This window comes from Aethalodelphis obliquidens, unplaced genomic scaffold (genome assembly GCF_003676395.1).
Source record: "Aethalodelphis obliquidens isolate GAN/ISIS:26980383/991018 unplaced genomic scaffold, ASM367639v1 scaffold31, whole genome shotgun sequence".
In the NCBI taxonomy this organism is placed as follows: domain Eukaryota; kingdom Metazoa; phylum Chordata; class Mammalia; order Artiodactyla; family Delphinidae; genus Aethalodelphis; species Aethalodelphis obliquidens.
Window position 1 is genome coordinate 14,489,461 of NW_020837975.1, and position 20,852 is coordinate 14,510,312.

At 50.7% G+C, this 20,852-nt stretch overlaps 1 protein-coding gene across 2 annotated transcripts in view; it reads left to right on the plus strand.

Moving 5' to 3' along the window:
* The first annotated feature begins 5,575 nt into the window (after positions 1–5,575).
* ABCC10 (ATP binding cassette subfamily C member 10) overlaps positions 5,576–20,852 on the plus strand; it is a 20,855-nt gene continuing 5,578 nt past the window's right edge. The window contains exons 1-14 of one of the 2 annotated variants that reach the window (XM_027127331.1): positions 5,576–5,771; positions 6,018–6,189; positions 8,869–10,087; positions 11,228–11,455; positions 12,095–12,251; positions 12,480–12,589; positions 14,859–14,938; positions 15,564–15,735; positions 17,117–17,215; positions 17,629–17,818; positions 18,556–18,633; positions 18,789–18,983; positions 19,395–19,545; positions 19,740–19,929. In XM_027127331.1, the coding sequence (XP_026983132.1) occupies positions 6,029–6,189; positions 8,869–10,087; positions 11,228–11,455; positions 12,095–12,251; positions 12,480–12,589; positions 14,859–14,938; positions 15,564–15,735; positions 17,117–17,215; positions 17,629–17,818; positions 18,556–18,633; positions 18,789–18,983; positions 19,395–19,545; positions 19,740–19,929 (3,030 nt within the window). In that variant the 5' untranslated portion in view covers positions 5,576–5,771; positions 6,018–6,028. Of the gene's footprint in view, positions 5,772–6,017; positions 6,190–8,868; positions 10,088–11,227; positions 11,456–12,094; positions 12,252–12,479; positions 12,590–14,858; positions 14,939–15,563; positions 15,736–17,116; positions 17,216–17,628; positions 17,819–18,555; positions 18,634–18,788; positions 18,984–19,394; positions 19,546–19,739; positions 19,930–20,852 lie in introns of those variants that run through there. The other variant, XM_027127332.1, reaches the window with a different exon arrangement.

Sequence of the window (20,852 nt, forward strand, 5' to 3'; positions counted from 1 at the left end):
GAACAAGGGCAAAAGGGTCCTCTTTCCTCAGGGTTCTGTGGTAGGACTTGCTGTCTCTTTCTGTCTTATACAGCAGACACTATGTATCCACATATGTCAAACCACAGATACAGAGGGCCAACTGCACAATGCCATTTTATACAAGGGACTTGAGCATACTCGAGTTTTAGTATCCATGGAGCTCCTGGAACCAATGCCCTGCAGGTGAGAGGGGTGGCTGTATATGTTTCTGTCTTGGGCAAGCATGATTAAGAATGGGGTATTTTGGCCCATGATGGGGTGTCCTGAATTCAGATATGTTGTGGAGTGTGGCTGGAGTGATGGTAATTTTTACCTAACCACCTCCCCTCTTATGCTCCCTGATTACTATCAAAGACTCTCCTGAGGGAAGGCCCTGTGAGAACAAAACAAAGAGAAGGTAGGTAAGAAACACAGCAGGTGATGCCACCTTATTTCATTCAAGGATAAATTCATGGCAAGATGCCATATATTCTCAATTTATTTAGCATTAAACTTCAGAGTGAGATGTTGTCATCACAGGGCCATTATTAACCTGTTTATTTTAATTGAAAGATGAGTATTTGACAAAAGGGACTGACTTTGCCAGTACTCTTGAATGAGTTAAAAAGACACTACAAGGGGCTTCCCTGGTGGTGCAGTGGTTAAGAATCTGCTTGCTAATGCAGGGGACACAGGTTCGAGCCCTGGTCTGGGAGGATCCCACATGCCGTGGAGCAACTAAGCCCGTGTGCCACAACTACTGAGCCTGCGCGCCTAGAGCCCACGCGCCACATCTACTGAAGCCTGTGCGCTCTAGAGTCTGTGCTCGGCAACAAGAGAAGCCCACGCACTGCAACGAAGAGTAGCCCCCACTCGCCGCAACTAGAGAAAGCCCTCACGCAGCAATAAGGATCCAACGCAGCCAAAAATAATAAATAAATATAAATAAATAAATTTATTTAAAAAAAAGTACACCACAAGATTTGGATTAGAAATGTATATTTAAAATATATAAGGGAATTTCCTGGAGGTCCAGTGGTTAGGACTCATCATGCTTTCACTGCCAAGGGCCCGGGTTTGATCCCTGGTTGGAGAACTAAGATCCCACAAGCTGTGCGGCGTGGCCAAAAAAAGAAAAAAAATATATCATAAACACATTGTAAATTTTCCATATATTATAATGGTTTGACATCTTTAAAAAAACCTTTCTGTCTGGGGAGAGACTGCCCCTCCCAAGGTAGGTAATTCGTAAAGATAATAACTTACCTACAAGCATACCTTTCATATGTAAACCAACCAATCCAGGGTTTATATCCCCAGCTACCTTCTTATCTAACTCTCACACACCAAACCTATATTTCCCTTACCCTAAATCATGCTAGGTCTACGTGCCAGCTAACTAGGGACTACCCCTACAGCTTATAGCCCACCATAGTTATTCAAAGTAGCCAATCCTAAACTGTTTCTCTTGCTCTTCCTTGTCTTTCCCATGGAAACCCCTATAAGGGCCATGGACTATGCTTTGCCCTACCTCCTGTTCAACATTATTATCCATCAGGGAAATGCAAATTAAAACCACAATGAGATACCATCTGACACCCATTAGAATGGCTAAAATAAAAAAGATAGACAATAACAAATGTTGGCCAGGATGTGAAGAAACAGGAAATCTTACACATTGGGAAGGTAAAATGGTACCAGCAACTTTGGAAAACAGTTTGTCAGTTTCTTAAAAAGATAAACATAAATTTACCATAAGACCTAGCAATTTCACAATTAGGTATCTGCCTTAGAGAAATGAAAACCTATGTCCACACAAAGACTTTTACAGGAATGTTTATATCAGTATTATTCATAATAGCCAAAACTGGAGACAACCCAGATTTCCACCAGTGGATGAATGGATATACAAAATATGATGTATTCATACAGTATAATACTATTCAGGAATACAAAGGAAAGAAACGGAATGCAAGATTGGTTCAATATCTGAAAATCAATGAATGTGATCCATTCTATCAATAGAAAATAAAACAAAAATTACATGTTCATCTCAGTAGACAAAGAATAATTTTACGAAACCCAATACCCTTTCACGATAAAAACGCTCAACAAATTAGGAGTAGAAGGAAACTTCCTCAACCTGATAAAGGTCATCTATGAAAAACAAATGGCTAGCATCATACTTAATGGTGAAAGACTGAATGCTCAGGGGATTGTGGTGGTGGGATGAATTGAGAGATTGGGATCAACATATATGCACTAATATGTATAAAATAGATAACTAATAAGAGCCTGCTGTATAAAAAAATTCAAAAAAAAAAAAAAAAGACTGGATGCTTTCCCTTGAAGATCAGGAACAAGACAAGATGTCTAATCTCACCACTTCTATTTAATATCGTAGTGGAGGTTCTAGCCAGGCTGGTTAGGCAAGAAAAAGAAATAAAAGGCATCCAAGTTGGAAAGGAAGAAGCAAAACTATTTCTGTTTATAGGTGACATGATCTTGTATATAAGAAATCCAAGGAATCCACTAGAAATTATTACAACTAATAAACAAATTCAGCAAGGTTACAGGACCCAAGATCAATATAAAAAATCTATTTTATTTTTATACTCCTGTAAACAATCCAGAATGAAAGTAAATATATAAGCCAGTGAAATAAGCCAGTCTCAAAAAGACAACTATTGTATGATTCCACTTACATGAAATACCTAGACGAGTTAAATTCATAGAGACAGAAAGCAGAATGGTGGTTGCCAGCGTCTGGAGAGAGGGGGGAATGGAGAGGTAGTATTTAATGGGTCTAGAGTTTCAGTTTGGGAAGATGGAAAAAGTACTGTAGATGGGTAGTGGTTATGAATGTGAATGTATTTAATACCACTGAACTGTGCACTTTAAATGTTTAAAATGGTAAATTTTATGTTACCACAATAAAAAGAAAAAAGGAATGAAGTACTGACACATGCTCCAACTTGGGTGAAACTTGCAAACATTATGCCAAGTGAAAGAAGCCAATCACAAAAGCCCACATAGGGAGTTCCCTGGCGGTCCAGTGGTTAGCACTTGGCGCTTTCACTGCTGTGGCCCCAGGTTCAATCCCTGCTCTGGGAACTAAGATCCCGCAAGCCACACGGCCCAAAAAACCCCCAAAGCCCACATAATATATGATTCCATTCACATAAAAGTCTAAAATAGGGAAATCGATAGAGACAGATAGACTAAGGCTGGGGATGGAGGGGGTCGAGGGGGAATAAAAGATGGATAGCTAAGGTACAGGGTTTCTTTTCTTTCTTTTCCTTTTTTTTTTTTTTTTAGATGCGCTGCGCAGCAGCTTGCGGTGACCTGGCAGGGAGATGATGTGGGCAGGACGAAGCCTGGGTGTGGCAGGGGCTTTGCCCAGTTTCAGTCCTAGCCACACTTGCCCCCTTGCCCTCCAGCAAATCACCTTGCTGATAATTATGGAGTAAAGTGCAGGCAGAAAGGAGGAAGTAAGCCAAGACGGGAGCAGCTAGACAGAACCTACTGCCTTGGAAAACCACCACCAAGGAGAGTTCTTCATTTCAGAGGTACCTCCACTGCCCTCCCTTCGATCCCACCCCCTCCTGGGCACTCAGCTGAATGTGCCCACCCCCACTCCCACCAGCTCCACGGGTGCCTGATATGCTCAGTTCACACCAGTCTGAAAACTGAAGTAAGTTTACAAAGGTGTAGAAACTTCCTTTGGACATTCAGGTTTTGGAGAGGTTGGCCATCCTTCTGCTCTATGGATTGTGAATCATCTAGTGACCAATGATTTCCTCCTCTCCCTCTTCCGCTCTCCTCTTGCTACCTAGCTGTTACTCCAACCTTTCCCCAAAGTGGAAGGAAGGAGACAAACTTGTAGCTTTGGCTTCATTTTTCGAAACCATGGTATAAAATTTCTCCGGGAAACTTGGTGAAACTAAGGGGCCAAATGATATTGAATGCAGGAATTATTTGTTTCAAATTGTGTTTCCTCCTCGGTCTGGGAAAATGTAAATTGGTTGTTTGTGGCTGTCAGAAAGGATCCTATCGGTAGTATGACTCCTTTGCCAAAATTCTTATTGAAAATTAGGACACTGGGTTATTATGAAAATGAGGGGATCACCCCCTGCACCACTTTCTTCAGGTGGTCAGTGGGAACTTGGGCCCTCCCGGTGTGCCTGAGCACCAAGTTGGCCATAGGTGGGGGTGGAAGGTGGTAAAGGAGGAGTAACCTTTAACAGAACCATTAACTGACCCTCTCTTCAGAAGTGGTCTCTCTAAAGAGCCCTCCTGTCCTCTGGTTCTTAGATTCCCCACAATTAACTTCACCCCATCCTGCTCATACACATGCAGTGAAACACATTTTAGCTTTGTATAGGACGATGTACTTGTTTATAGTGGCTAATATAAACTTGCAAGTAGCTCTGTATTGTTTAACTGTGTCCTGTGTTTCTTGCAACTAGATAATTAGATATAGTGGCTCGATCAATTCAAGTTAGATTTTTTTGGCAAGAATATTTTACTTTTCATAAGGAGGCACACAACTTTTGGTTGTCTCTCTTTTTGAGAGTTAGCAGCCATTGATGATCAATGCCTAAATGATCCATTAATTATTAGGGGGTGTGAAATGTACACCTACACTTCTAAATTTGTAAAAATAGGACCATTAATTTCATTTAAATATTTTTATTGAAGTATAATTGACTTACAATGCTGTGTTAGGAACATTAACTTCTGACATTAGAGACTCTAATGAGAGGCTTCTTACTGAGATTAAATGGGATTATCATAGTTATTTGCTGAGCTATGTTCTTTGGGCGCTGCACATACTTGTGTCAGATCTATACCAATACCATGCCCCTTAAACAAATAATAAAACTAAGATGCAGAAGTGACTTGCCCAAGATCACACTGCTAAAAATTGGTGGGGTCAGGATTCAAACTGAGGTCCATTGAACTAAAAGCTTATGTTCTTCCACTGCTTTCCTAAAAGATTTATTTATTGCGTTACTACTCTAAGCAAGGCACTTGCACTTAGCACGGTAAATTAATTATTCAACTCTCTCAACACTACTTCGGTAGTGGTGTTATTGCCTCCTCTGTAATGACAAAGAAGCTAAGGTTCCTAGACGTTAGGCAACTTCCCCAAGGCCATACAGCCTTGGAGTAAGGAAGGAAATGGTTCAAGTGTCCGTAAGCGGCACGAGGCTCGCATGTTTGGCTTCCCATCGCTGTTAAGCTGTAAGAATTAGAGTGCAATGCATGTGCCTGCTAGTAAACAGTAAACAGATGGGAGCGAGTACTCTACGTGAGAGTGTATGGCTGACGCTGCATTAGAGGAGCTGAGATCAGTGCATTTGCAAGTGTCCTGAGAGGCAGCATAAGCGCGCCATAATACAAGGGGCTCGCCTCCATAGAGAGAGAGGGAGGGGGAGGGGGAGGGGAGGGGGAGGGGGGAGGCGGAGGTGGGGGGGGAGGGAGAGATGCGCAGGCGCACAGAAGCCCTGCAAAATTTGGGAGGTCATCCCGCCTCTAGGGGGTGCCATGCGAGCCTGGTCAGGGTCCCAAGCCGGCAGCACGCTCTTTTGCTTCCACCAGTGCTGAGGATCTCGGGATCCGGTGGAAAAACAGCTTCTTCAGGTGATAGGTTCCAGATCTCTGGGGGCGGGGACGCAGGGAGTGGGAAAAGCGGAGCCCGGCCAGGTGACCAGTCCAGAAAGCCGCCTGCTCCTGGGAGCCAAGCCAACTCTCTTTCTACCGCTGAGGTAACGCAAGAACGGGCGGTGTCTGGTTTCGGGGCGGCAGCAAGGGAAGGTCCCGCTTTGTGGGCGGGGTTGAAGGCGGGGAGGTCCGGCAGGGGACGCGCTGTCACTCTGCTCCATCCCCGCTTCCTGGTCAGCGTCCCGCCCCCTCGGGTGCCTGCTCCCTGCCTGCGCTTAGCACTTGGGAACGCGGATTCCTCTCTCTCTGGGAGGGTCCTTCCCTCCCTCCACCCTCTGCTTTCCTCTCAGGTGAGGCCTCCATGGAGCGGTTCCTGGCCCAGTTGTGCGGCACCAGCGCGTCGCAGCCGCTCCCTGTGTGGGAGGGAGACACCACCGGCCACTGCTTCACCCAGCTGGTGCTCAGCGCCCTGCCCCACGCGCTCCTCGCTGTGCTCAGTGCCTGCCACTGGGGCAACCCGAGGTGGGTAGAGACGGGTGCAAGAGATCTGTCCGTGTGTTCTTGCAGACCTCACTCGAAACCCACATCTCCGCGGAAGTGTAACCGAAATAGTGAGATCTCTGGAGTAGGGGGCAAAAGTAGAATAAAACGTGGGCATAACCACTCTGCAGCATTGTGGCTGTTTGGGGCAAGTTACCTGGCTTCCCTGAGCCTCATAACATTGTTGGGAGATTTAACTTAGATAATGCATTTAAGCATATAGTGCAGTGCTTGGCACATTTTTAAAGGCCTGATGCATGGTAGAAATCATCACTTTTGTAGATTTTCAGATGCGCAAACACAGTTGTCATGAATTGGAGGCAAAAGTGGGTGAGCAATGTTTTTAAGTCAAAAAGGTTAACGTGTGCCGAAGATGTTGGACCAGTTTCTCACCACTTCCATCTAGGAAACCTCAGTGTTTCTAGGCTAAGAAAAGCATATGTACTCGTTGGAGAGGAAGCAGTCGGTAGAAGAGAAGAGCAAAATCAGAACCTTAATCCTTCCTGAATTTGGGGCTATAAGGTGTAGGTGCTAAACTCACCTTGATTTTGTACTTAGTTCCTGTATGTCTAGATATGGCTAAAGTTAATCTCACTCTGGCTACTGATAAGGCAGGAGGGATGTCTGGTCTGTCTTTGGGAGTCCCTAGTCCAATGGACAGACTATGTCCTTACCTAAGATGAGTTAGAGGATGATGAATCCCTTCCTTGTGTAGGAGAGGCTTCAGAATTGCTTGGTCTGGGAGTAATCCTGATTTGTCTCCTATGCAGAGACAAAAGTCTGGAGAGGGTTAGTCAGTCAGCACAGAGTGACACTGACTAACTCAGAAGGATTATCTGTGCTCAGAGGAGTATCTTTTAAAAGTTGGCCTAGGGCTTCCCGGGTGGCGCAGTGGTTGAGAGTCCGCCTGCCGATGTAGGGGACACGGGTTCGTGCCCCAGTCCGGGAGGATCCCACATGCCACGGAGCGGCTGGGCCCGTGAGCCATGGCCGCTGAGCCAGCGCATCCAGAGCCTGTGCTCCGCAACGGGAGAGGCCACAGCAGTGAGAGGCCCGAGTACCGAAAAAAAAAAAAAGTTGGCCTAGTCCTTTGGGAACTCACAGTGTAAGGAGAAGGCAAGAAAGACCAACATGTAATCCACAGAAATTGTGGTTATCTCACTTCATTTAACAGATTTTTGCAAGTTGCTGAAAAGGTTTAGAGAGATCCAGAATCTCAGACAGGAAAGGACCTCAGAGGGCTTTCGGTCCAGACTCCTCACTGCTCACTGTGCTGATGAGGAAAATGAGATGCAGAGAAGGAAAGAGTCTTGCCTGAGTTCATAAGACTGGTTAATGGCCAGCTTGGAGCCAGTGTACCAGCCTCCAAGGGCTCACAATGTTCTTCTGTCCCCACATCTTAGAAAAAAGAATTATTAAAGGTTGACTTTTATCTGAATATAAACCCCTCCATATAACTGTGATCCCTGAATTTTTTAAAAGAAACCCAAAACATTTTAACCTACAATTAAAATTTTCAGTAACCCAGCCCTACCAACAACAAAGGGAATACAGATTTATATGTTTTTAGATGAACCTCTTCTTATATGAACCTTCAAGGTGTTCTGATATGTACTGTTGCAGGTGTGTTTTCCTGCACTTGAGTTTTTTAAAAATTAATTAATTAATTATTGGCTGCATTGGGTCTTCATTGCTGCGCGCAGGCTTTCTCTAATTGCGGCGAGCAGGGTCTACTCTTTGTTGTGGTGCGCGGGCTTCTCATTGCAGTGGCTTCTCTTGTTGTGGAGCACAGGCTCTAGGCGCGCGGGCTTCAGTAGTCGTGGCACGCGGACTCAGTAGTTGTGGCTCGCGGGCTCTAGAACACAGGCTCAGTAGTTGTGGTGCACGGGCTTAGTTGCTCCACGGCATGTGGGATCTTCCCAGAGCAGGGCTCGAACCCGTGTCCCCTGCATGGGCAGGTGGATTCTTAACCACTGCGCCACCAGGGAAGCCCCCCGGTACTTGATTTTTAATGCAGGCAGATAACCCTTTTGTTTATTAAAAACGCTTTTTGCAAGCCAAGATGATACAAACAAAACTGAAAAGAGGTTTTTCTTCAGCTAATGGAGTCACAAAAATGATCCACACCATCTTCCACAGCCATTGGAGAAACAGAGAGTAGAATATTCTGAGGCTTCAGAAAATTTAGGCTATAGTGTTAGTGTATAGAAGCTGTACGTAAGTCAAATTTTTATCCATCTAATAGTGCTTCGGATGAATTTAGGGTTATTTTATGTAGATACTTTTGTAAAAATGAAAGCTCATCTCTTAGTTGTTATCTGTAAGAAAATTCAGGTTTTGGGGGGTTTTTTTGTTTGTTCTTTGGTGTTTTTTGTAATTGGGGTCTTCATGTTCCGTATAACATTAACTCAGAATTTTTTATTTCTGTGGCAAAAGAATGACAAGAAATGGTATAGGTAGATTAGAAAAATGGGTTAGGTTAATCCAGGAAGATTTCCTGGGAGAAAAGACCCTGAGTTCCAGAGTAAAATGGGATGGAAATAAGGTACACAGGCAGGAAAGTGAGTTGATTCCTTCTAGGTAAGTGAGTTACTGGAGGTATGTCTGGACCCTGAGTCAGCCACGATATGCCTCCTTTTCTCTTTTCCCCCTTGTCCCCAGGAATCCAGGTTACATCCCGCGCTGCAGTCCTGGCTGGCGGGTCCGACTTGCAGCCTCCTTCCTGCTCTCCATTTTTCCACTGCTAGACCTCTTTCCAGTCGTTTTGCCACCGGGGGCAGGCCCAGGGCCCATAGGGCTAGAGGTGCTGGCCGGGGGCGTGGCAGCTGTGGCCTGGATCAGCCACAGCCTGGCCCTGTGGGTGTTGGCTCACTCCCCTCATGGCCGCTCCCGGGGGCCCTTGGCCTTGACTCTGACTGCCTTCCTGCCAGCCCCAGCCCTAGTGCTGACCCTGCTATGGCACTGCCAGCGAGGCACACTTCTGCCTCCACTTCTCCCAGGGCCCCTCTCCCGCCTATGCCTTCTCATCCTGCAGCTGGCTGCACTCCTGGCCTATGGACTGGGCTGGGCAGTCCCTGGGCGGCCACAGGAACCCTGGGCCCAGGAGCCCCTTCTCTCCGAGGGACAGGAACCCGAGGTAGCTGAAGATGGGGAGAGCTGGCTATCACGCTTTTCCTATGCCTGGCTGGCACCATTGCTGGCCCGTGGGGCCCGTGGAGAGCTCCGGCAGCCCCAGGACACTTGCCGCCTCCCTGACAGGCTGCACCCAACCTACCTAGCCCGTGTCTTCCAGGCACAATGGCAGGAGGGGACCCGAATGTGGAGGGCCCTGTATGGGGTCTTGGGGCAGCGCTACCTGGCACTTGGACTGCTGAAGCTGGTGGGAACCATGCTGGGATTCTCAGGACCCTTGCTACTGTCCCTACTGGTGGGCTTCCTGGAGGAGGGGCAGGAGCCACCAAGCAATGGCCTGCTCTATGCCCTGGGGCTGGCCGGTGGGGCCGTTCTGGGCGCTGTGCTGCAGAATCAGTATGGGTATGAGGTGCGGAAGGTGACACTTCAGGCACGGGGGGCTGTGCTGAACATCTTGTACCGAAAGGCTTTACAGCTGGGGCCCGGACGCCCTCCCACTGGGGAGATCCTGAACCTACTAGGCACCGACTCTGAGCGGCTGCTCAACTTTGCTGGGAGCTTCCATGAGGCCTGGGGCCTGCCCCTGCAGCTGGCCATTACCCTCTACCTGCTGCATCAGCAGGTGGATGTGGCCTTCGTGGGTGGTCTGATCCTGGCACTGCTGCTGGTTCCCGTCAACAAAGTGATTGCCACCCGAATCATGGCCAGCAACCAGGAGATGCTACAGCACAAGGATGCACGGGTTAAGGTGAGGGGCCGTTTGGGGTCCCTCAGTTATCCAGAGTCCCCAGGTCCTCCCATGCACTGTTCCTGAGAGAGTGAGTGTGATCTAGAAGTTGAGAGCTCAGACTGGAGAAAGACAGACATGGGTTCACATCCCAACTCTACCACTTACTAGTTTAATCACTTCAGACAAGTCACTTAACCTCTTTGGGACTTCGTTTCCTCATCTGTAAAACGAGGATAATAATAGCTTGCCTCATAACATAGTTGGAGGATCGTATGAGATACTGCTTGGCAAGTACCAGTCCCAAAGTAAGCACTAAGTAAGTGTAGCCTGTTAGGAATATTATAGTATTAGCTCGTGCAGCCCTAAGAGCAACCCTAGGAGGTAGGAGGTAACCTGTCTGGGGCCAAATGGGATTTTAGTGTTAGAGCCAGGACCCAATCTCCCACCTCCTCATCTCAGGCACAGAGCACCCCACAACCGCATGTGAAGAGGCCTAGGAGCACCCCAGCTACCTCTTAGGGGTGGGCTGTGGGGAAAGGAGTAGGTCTCTCTCCTGCCTGGGCCAACTCTAGGTGTGAGGGTCTGGCTGAGTCGTTCTGGGTTGTGCAGTGATTGTAGTACCTTTCCAGAGGGGATGATGGGCTTAGGGAATCCATACAGCGTGGTTGTCAACCTCTTACTGCAGTAGCTCCGAGTGCTAATGGGGAGGGTGGTGTCTCTGAAAGCTGGTTATGGCATGAGGCCTTTTCCCCTACCCATGACAGCTATTGACTAGTCTCCGGGGCCACCTGGGAAGGCTCCCAGTGCCTCCCTGGCTTGCAGGCTGGGGATGTTTGAATGTTAGGATTCAAGGAGTTCCTCTGGCCCTTGCCTGTCTTGCCTGGCCCTGTCATCTGCCTGACTCTGGGCTGTGGTGTGCCCTCCTACACCTGTATACTCCGATAGAAATAGTTCCCATACCACCCGACCCCCCCTTTACTTTCCGCCGCTTCATCTAGGAAGGTGGGAGGATTCCAGCTCCAGCCTGCCCCCAGCTGGAGCATATGGGGGCTCAGAATACCTGACATCTTGTGCCAGGATCCTGGGGGAGACTGAGCAGAGGAGAACACACGTGAGCAGTGTCTCCACTTTGTACTGCTCTCTTGTCCCCACCCCTAGCTCGTGACAGAGCTGCTGAGTGGCATTCGTGTCATCAAGTTCTTCGGGTGGGAGCAGGCGCTGGGGGCCCGTGTAGAGGCCTGCCGAGCTCAAGAGCTGGGGCGACTCTGGGTCATCAAGTACCTGGATGCAGCCTGTGTGTACCTGTGGGCTGCTCTGCCAGTCGTCATCTCCATCGTCATCTTCATCACCTACGTCCTCATGGGGCACCAGCTCACTGCCACCAAGGTGAGGACCAGGAGGGGAGGGGACGGCTGTAGGAATGCATGGGAGAGAAGCAGCAGCAAGGAGACTGCAGTGGAGTGAGGGGTGGACTGGGGCCCTCAGTGCTGGCTGGGAAGGAGGGATGGAGGGTCCCTGGCTGCCTTATCCTTTCCCAACCAAGGAGAAATTCTCTGAAGGGACCTTTCATCTGGAGCCTCGGATATATAACCCTTCCCTCTGCGAAGGAATTCCTTTCTTTCCTCTCCTCTTTCTGTCCTACTTCTGGTTAGGTCCCCTTATCCTCATTCTGATGGCCTTGGAGGAAAAGTTCATGATCCAGTGCAGGGTGGATCCAGTGCTGGGTATAGCCAGGTGATGTTGTACTTGGAAATTCTGAGAAGGTCTCAGAGTGAGCTAGGTGTGTGTGCTTATCAGGGAGCAACCTGGATCCCTGGAGGAGTATCTGGAATTTCTGGGATTCTTGGACTGGCCACCTCTGCCACCTCTAACCCAAGATTGTCCAGCAAGCTCCTCAGTTTTGCTGCTGCCCTGTTTTCCCCTCCACAGACCTGTCTGCAGGGCCACCCATAGAGCAGGCCTTCAGATAATTCCCAAGCTTCAGGTGATGCTCCAACCCTTCCCCCCACCTTCGACCCCACTTAGGTGTTCACGGCCCTGGCACTGGTGCACATGCTTATTCTTCCCCTCAACAACTTCCCTTGGGTGATCAATGGCCTCCTGGAGGCCAAAGTGTCCCTGGACCGGATCCAGCGTTTCCTCGACCTTCCCAACCACAGCCCCCAGGCCTGCTACAGCCCAGGTAAGGGGAAGCTGGAGGGCAGAACCTGGCACAGGGGAGGAGGGAACTGTAACCCCTTGGTTGCTGTACACAGATGCTGCCAAGAGGAGCCAGAGGCAGCAGAATTTAGGCGGGACAGGTGGCCATTTCCTGGGGGAGAATCCTCAGACCAAGACTGAGGCTGAATTAGCCCTGGGCGGGTAGATTGTGGATTAGAAGCCCAAGCTGAGTGGCTTCTTCCTTGTTCAGATCCTCCGACAGAGCCATCTACAGCCTTGGAGCTACATGAAGCCCTCTTCTCCTGGGACCCAGTTGGAACCAGCCAGGACACCTTCATCAGTCACCTTGAAGTGAAGAAGGTTGGTTGGTCAGACACCCTAGTAGAATCCCCGGACTGACGAGGGACATGCAAGCTCAGTGACCGATAAACAAGGACAGAGCCAATCATAGCAAGATGGCCCAGTGGCTCTAATTACTGAGGGAAGGACCAGAGAGGTTTTGGTGAGCAGGTTCTCATTGGAGAGGAGATGATACCTTATCTCTGAATGTCAGTTTTCTAACACACAACCACTTCAGAGCAGTCACATCTCTCCCTGGTCACCAGACCATTCACATCTACCCAGTCCAGTCCAACAATTGCATTTTTCTCTCCGTGTCCCTCAGGGGCTGTTGAGTTCAGAACAGACTCCAGAACTTATCCAGCATCTTCCCCGGGGTAGGGACCTCCGGGAGAGGCCCAGCAGCATCTGCTCAGAAGGATTTTGAAAATGGTATAGATAATCCTCTATTTAGCCTGGTGAAAAGGAATCACACCCTGTGACTCACACTCTGGCATACATCATCAAAGAAGCACTTGAAAGAACATTCCTGGCAGGACGGCAACTCCTCTTCACCGAGTCCTGAGTTTTCACTCTCCCCTGACCCGTGTCCAACCCTTTGCCCCACAGCTCAACCCAGCGTCCTCCAGTGGAGCCTGAACTGCCTCTGCCGCATTTGGCTCATGTTTCTGGCTTGGGCTGAATGTTTTGTTTTTCCTCTTAGTTCAGGCAAGACAAGGCTGGAATTTTTGAAAGGAATTTTACTAATGTGTCAGTTGGGGCTTTTTTGGATATAAGTCATAGAAACCCACTGGAGCTAGCTTAAGCCAACAAGAATTTGTAAGAAGGATATAGAGATGAATTGCGGGATCCACAGGCAAGCACGTGGGCAGATCTCAGCAGCAGCCCAGAGCCAGGCCTCGACTCCCCGAGCAGCTCCTTCCGTCTGCTTCTCTTTCTGTATCTGCCTCATTCTTCTCTCTCTGTGGACCTGCTCTCCACTGAGCAGAAGACAGGCCTGCAGAGAGCCCTTCCACTTACAGGCCACAGCCAGAAAGAGGGAGGCTTCCCAGGGAAGGGTCTCAGGTTGGTCTGGTGTCCACTCGAAGATAGGCTAACCCTGGCTGGCAGTGTGGGACATCACAGACAGAGCTGCTAGGAGCCCCACCTGTTTCTTCTTTTTTTTTTTTTTTTTTGCGGTACACGGGCCTCTCACTATTGTGGCCTCTCCCGTCGCGGAGCACAGCTCCGGACGCGCAGGCTCAGCGGCCATGGCTCACGGGCCCAGCCGCTCCGCGGCACGTGGGATCTTCCCGGACCGGGGTACGAACCCGCGTCCCCTGCATCGGCAGGCGGACTCTCAACCACTGCACCACCAGGGAAGCCCCCACCTGTTTCTGTGGAAGGAATTTTTTTCCATTGTGTACAAAGAGTATAGCTCCATGAATGTATGTTACAACTAAGCAAGGAAGGGAGCACAGAGAATTTTAAACTGCAAATCACAGAAATGGGTACCTGTGCAAAACATTGTTTTTGCCCTGAGCTATTAGAAATCTAGCTGCAGGGACTTCCCAGGTGGCGCAGTGGCTAAGACTCTGCCTGCCAGTGCAGGGGACACGGGTTCGAGCCCTGGTCCAGGAAGATCCCGCATGTGGCGGAGCAACTAAGCCCGTGCGCCACAACTACTGAGCCTGCTCTCTACAGCCCGCGAGCCACAACTACTGAGCCTGTGAGCCACAACTACAGAAGCCCGCACGCCTAGAGCCCATGCTCCGCAACAAGAGAAGACACCGCAATGAGAAGCCCGCACAGCACAACGAAGAGTAGCTCCCTCTCACCGCAACTAGAGAAGGAGCAAGCACAGCGACGAAGACCCAACGCAGCCAAAAATATATAAATAAACTTATTATAAAAAAGAAAAAAAAAAGAAATCTAGCTGCAGGTGGAGTTAGCCAGCCCAGCATCTGGGCCCCAAAGCCTGGAGTCCTTCCTTCCCCTCACCCCATCCTGGGTCGCCTGCCTCAGAGCTTTCCTTGGAAGTTCTCGGGCAGTTTTCCTCCCGTGCTCTCTGGCACACTGCTGCTCTCCAAAGGCCCTTCACACAGTGAAACTGATGCTTCTCTGAGCGGAGAATAAAACACCCTACTCCCCTGGGGCCACACGGCATCTGTCACTGAGGCACAGCTCAGCCTGTGGGGTGGAGAATTCTTTCCCTCCAGGCTAACTGGGGCCTAGAGAGAAGCCTCCATGGGATGATTGCTATCCCAGGGCCTCAGGAGGGAGACCTGACACTTGTGTGGCTTCCTTGCAGGGTATGCTGGTGGGCATCGTGGGGAAGGTGGGCTGCGGGAAGAGCTCACTGCTGGCTGCCATCGCGGGAGAGCTGCACAGGTAAGCAACTTCCAGCGCCCCATGTCCTCAGCTCTGCCCTTCGTCAGCACTTTCCTGGCCCCTGCTACATGGTGGACACCTTTTTAGAGGCCACAGGATGCCAGGATGAGCAAGACATGGTCCCTTTCTTGGGAGAGTTTTCAGTCTGTAAAGGGGAAGGAAGTGAAAGTGGGTTCTCAAAACCATCACCACAGAGTGTTAGGAGTGCTGTAATAGTGAGTGAAGAAATAAATGGAAACAGCCGGCATCAGCTACTCTTTCAGAAAGTGCTTGTGCACGGGAGGGATCCAGAGAGGAGCAGAGGTGTGAGGGAGGGCCTTCTTATTTCACGGTGAGAATGAATGAGTGCAGGGTGGTGGCCACACTCTCTTCTGAGCACGTCGACATATGACAGCTGCTTGGCTGCAGCCGAAGAGCAATTTCTTCCTTCCCCGTCCAGAGTGAGCCTCCAGCCTCACTAGGATCCCTCGACCTCAGTGGCTGCCGATCTAGAGAGCCATGTGACATGGAGCGGGACCCCGCGTAAAAGACAGCAATCTGGAGAGGCTTCTGAGAGGCAGGGGCTGGGCAGGAAGGGGACCAGCGGGGAGCCAGCCTCCCATGCTGCTGGCCTGGCTCTCTGCAGGCTGCGGGGGCGGGTGGCAGTGTGGAGGCTGTCCAAAGGCTTTGGCCTGGCCACCCAGGAACCCTGGATCCAGTTTGCCACCATCCGAGACAACATCCTCTTTGGGAAGACGTTTGATGCCCAGCTGTACAAGGAAGTGCTGGAAGCCTGTGCCCTCAACGATGACCTCAGCGTGAGTGCCTGGCCGCCCGCTTCCCCGCGTCCCTAACACCGCAGGTCAGAGACTTGCTTCTCTGGGAAGGGGTTGCTTGTACTCAGGCATCATTTACCCAGGACTGGCCATCAGGCTTTGATCCTCCCAGAGTGTCCAGCTTCTGCACAGGGCCTGGGGTGGCGGGGGAGACTGGATATTCCACACAGCAGCCGAGGGAACCCTGCAGCCTTTGGGACTAGGGGAGGGTTTCCTATGAGGCTTAGCTCTCTGTAGGTCTGGCTAATGGTCTGATTCAAGAGGCCTTCTCCCACCTCCCACTGGAAGAGTCAAGGTTATTCTAGAGAAGTCTGGCAAGCCCATCAGACCCCCCACATCCAGAATGCTAAATTTAAGGGGGATGAGAGTCCAGCTTTCTCCCGTGACTTTCCCACCCAACCCCCATATCCCCTGCAGGACTGTCATCAGCACAACCCTGTCCAGGTAGATGTGGAACTTCCCTGGAAAGGAGGACCTTTGACTCCAACCATGGAGCATCTTATGTCCACTTATCATTTGTTTCTACATCAGGCGTTTCCCAAATGTCTCCTGGGTACAGGGAGCTGTTCTGGGTACTAAGAAAAATGAATCACAAAGCTTTTCCCTCAGGGGAGCCACCATCTGGTCGACCACAGGTGCTTCCTCTGGTATGGGGACCCCTTAGCTAAGGAGACCTCTCCCAAGGCCACAGGATACCTCTTCCAAGGCTCGGGATACCTTCCTTCTCTAAAAACCTAGGAAAGTTTCACTTTGAATTTGGCCATCTTCATCCTTGCCTGTTGAAAAGGCAGGGTAGTGAGTGTGACAGAGTGGTTAAGGATCTACGTTCGTGTCCTGCCCTTTACTAGCTGTGGAATGACCTTGGGCAGGGTACTTACTCTGAACTTTGGTCTCAAGTGTGAAAATGAAATAACGTCAACTTCATAAGGTTTCCGTGGGGGTCAGATGAGATGATGCCTGTAATGTGCTCAGCACATAGAAAGTGTTCAACAGGGGACTTCCCTGGCAGTCCAGTTGTTAAGACTCCGCGCTTCCACTGCAGGAGCCACGGGTTCGATCCCAGGTTGGGGAACTAAGATTCTGCATGCTGCGTGGCGCAGCCAGAAAAACAAAAAACAAAAAAAGGAAAGCTTATTAAAAATTCCTCAAGAAAAAAAAAGAAGAAAAACGTGTTCAACAAATGCTCTTTTTTGTTGGAGTTGTGGTTTGTTCCCTCTGGCTCACATACCCCAAAGTCAAGTCCAGTCTCCTCAAGTTCCCTGGCTCTCTGACTACCGCCATCTCTTCCCTGCAGAGGAATAGGAAATGGGGTGGAAAGTATTGGGGGGCTCGCTGACCAACACTGCGGGGCCTGTCCTGTCAGATCCTGCCTGCTGGGGACCAGACAGAGGTGGGGGAGAAGGGTGTGACCCTCAGCGGAGGACAGCGGGCCCGGATTGCCCTTGCTCGTGCCGTCTACCAGGTAAGTTGAAGATGGGGGAGCCCGGAGCCTCGGGAGCTTCGCTGGGGAGGGGGCAGTGTGGGGATATTTTCATAGGCATCCGGTTTCTTCCCTCCCCCCTGCATACTCCTAAGGTGTTGGTCCCTTGGCCATCCCATCCCCCTTTTGTAGATTGAAGGCAGAATTAAAGGCTCTTTAAAAAGCATTATGTGGCTTGAGGCACTGGGACCCAGCAAAGCTGAACACTGGCCCTGGGGCACTGGCCTTGCATAACTGGAGGGAAGTCCACCCTCTGGTCTCACCACCTTCTTTACTGCTGTAGCCCCAGAGTTCCTCTCAACCGTATTCCGGGATGGCCTCAAGATCACGTCCTAGGAGAGGTCTGGGTTCTGGCCAGAGGACTTGATATCCATGATGCCCCCACCTCTCCCTAGGAGAAGGAGCTCTATCTCCTTGATGACCCTCTGGCCGCCGTGGATGCGGACGTGGCCAACCACCTGCTGCACAGGTGCATCCTGGGAGTGCTGAGCCACACCACGCGGCTGCTGTGCACCCACCGCACCGAGTACCTGGAGAGGGCTGACGTGGTGCTGCTGATGGAGGCCGGGCGCCTCATCCAGGCTGGTAATGTGGGCCACCAGGGTGGGAGCCCGGCTGAGCGAGGGAGCCATCTGCTCGGGTGCGACAGATGGATTGTCAAGTGCAGACTCTGCCACCCCCTCTGTGTGTGATCTGGGCCCCGTCATACTTCTGTCTAATGGGAGACCCTCTTCTGCCTTCACAAAACTGGTGTGAGGAACAGAGAGCAGGAGGGAAAGGAGCCTGTGGCTTTGTGACGCAGGCTTTGTGACTAGGAGCTTTGGGAACTTAGAGGCCCAGGATCTCAGAGAACAGTTTGATGTCCTCGGAGAAAGGAAAGCAGTCAGGTTTAGAACAATCATTTGATTTAAAAACAAATAAACAGAAACTCTGGTGGATTATTATCCAGAGGGACATGACCATTGGCACGTTCAGTGGAGAGAAACAGGAGCAGGTGAGGCTCCACCAGCGGGTTAGGAGTTCCAGGAAGCATGAGGAGAAAGCCCAGCGGTAGTGAGAGGTGCCTCTGGACAGGGTTCTCACAGGTGGCCGTGACTCTCCTCCGAGGGGTGAACATTTTCTGTCTGTGCTGATCGGACTCCAGACACAGAGGGATGGACTTGATGGTCCTGCTCAGGGTCTGCGGGTCCAGGGCACAGCCTTGCTAGGGTAGGTCAGGGAGGGGGTCCAAAGAGCATGGGAGGTGGATTGGCTCACATGTCTAGAAAGGCATAGAATATACCCAGAAGAGCCCCCTCCTAATCTCCCCTGCTGCCTTCCAGGGCCCCCTTCTGAGATCCTGCCATTGGTACAAGCTGCCCCCAAAGCCTGGGCTGAGGATGGACAAGAGTCTGCCCCAGGTACGGCCCGGGGTGAGAGGAAAGAGCCTGCTCTTCGCCACCACACTTGTAGGGAGCTGTTTCTAGGAAGCTTGCCTGCCCCTGAAAACACGAAGGTTTTCAACTGTCATCCTGTAAGCTTAATACCCCCCCGCCCACCTCTCTGATTCTCACAGTCACAGCCCAATCAGTACAGAACCCAGAGAAAACAAAGGAGGGGCTGGAGGTGGAGGAGAGCACGTCTGGCCGCCTGCTGCAGGAAGAAAGCAAGAAGGAGGGCGCCGTGGCCTTCCACGTGTACCGTGCATACTGGAGGGCCGTGGGCTGGGGCCTGGCCCTCGCCATCCTCTTCTCTCTGCTCCTCATGCAAGGTAGGAGTAAACCCTGCAGGCCTTCATCCCACCCCCAGCCCTGTCACCTAGGTCCCCATCACATCCATCACCTTGTACTAATCACTACAAAGCCCAGACACTCAACCATGTGTGGGCGACAGCTGGGACTAGAGACATGTCCCCAGTTCTGAGGGTCCCAGGGACCGGGAGCCGGGGGGAGCGGGGATGCTCCGTAGCCTTCTTCTGATCTGCCCCCAAGGCTGACTCCCGTTCTGCAGATTCAAGATCACGCTCTCCCCAGAGTTGAAGGGTGATGGGCCCAGGAAAGAAGTGCACGCTGGGGAGGACATAAGGTGGGGACGGCTGGGGAGGAGGGTGGAAACGGGGCTGTCTGAATAGAAGGAAGAAGATGAGCTGTCTGGCAGCTTTCTCCTTCCCATCCCCACCCAGCAACCAGGAATTCGGCTGACTGGTGGCTCGCCCACTGGATCGCTCAGCTGAAGGCAGCCAAGAATAGCTCCCAGGAGGCGCCAGCTCCCACCAGCCTGGGCTCCGCAGGGCCACTGTCTGCCCAGTTGCTCTTCTTCCCCGGAAGCCTCTAGTGAGTGGCTGGGGCCAGGAGCAGGCCTGGGGCTCTCAGAGTGGTTGCCAGGCAGGGAGTGAGTTGGGGGGCTGGTGTTCCAGGGCCTGTGTCTCCTGGAGGGTGGGGAGCAGTGGCGTTGGGAGGGGCCGAGGGGAAGGGACCCCTGAGTGGCCCCACTTTTGGTTACCCACAGCCCCCTCCCCACCACCCAGCACCTCAGTGTTCCCACTGCCCAAAGCTGCCCCCAATGGCTCCTCAGACATCCGTTTTTACCTCACCGTGTATGCGACCATTGCTGGCGTCAACTCCCTCTGCACCCTTCTCCGGGCAGTGCTCTTTGCAGCGGGTACCCTCCGAGCAGCCGCCACCCTGCACTGCCGCCTGCTGAGTCGAGTCCTCATGGTGAGGGGATGGGAGGGTGGGGGTGGCATGGGGGGGGCCCTTCCCGGTACCTGGGCTCCATCGGGCCCGTCCCCCGTCCTGGTCCTCAGGAGAAAACAGCCCCTCACAGATGGGTGCAGCACTTGAGACCTGGAGAGGCCAAGCGCAGAGCAGCTGCCTGGGTTCAAACCCAATTACTTAGGCCTATAGCTTCCTCATCTATAAAGTGGAGAGAAACTTCCTCAGATTTACTTCCGGCACAGAGGACTGAGTTAATCACCCCTGAGTTCACGTGAGATCCCTTTTTAATTTTATGTATTAATCCATTCCTATTTATCTGCAAACCCTGTTTTCATTTCCTCTCCTTTCCTTGATAAGCAGCCATCCTAGGTGTGTTTAATATGTATCTTTTTGGCTTTTTGCAAAATGCCTGTGTTTTGTGTGCACATAGTTTCATAAATGACATTCCTTTTCTCACAGTTTTTATTTAGAGTCTTTCTAAGGTCCATCCCTGTTGCTGTGTGTATATATAGTCTGTTGCTTGCCCCATAGGTCATTACGAGGATTAATCAGTACATCGAAAGTGCTTAGGATATAGTACCTGGCATATACTAAGTGCCCAATTACAATTATTATTAACGATGTTGTTATTATTACGAAGCTCTTTTTTTGTCTGTTATCTTATTAGGGCCTCATTATAACCCTGTGAGGTGGGTACTATTATCCTCATTTTACAGATGAGGAAACAGGCTCTGAGAGTGTGTGCAACCTGGGCAAGGCTAGTTCTGTGGCCGTGAACCCAGGACATGTGGGTCTTTCCCTTGCCTCTCCAGGAGCAGCTGCCCACTGTCTGCCCACATCTTCAGGCTGTGAAGGAATTAATTTCTCATAAGCTGGCTTTAGGAAATGCTTCAGCAAGCCTTTTTTTTTTTTTTTTTTTTTTT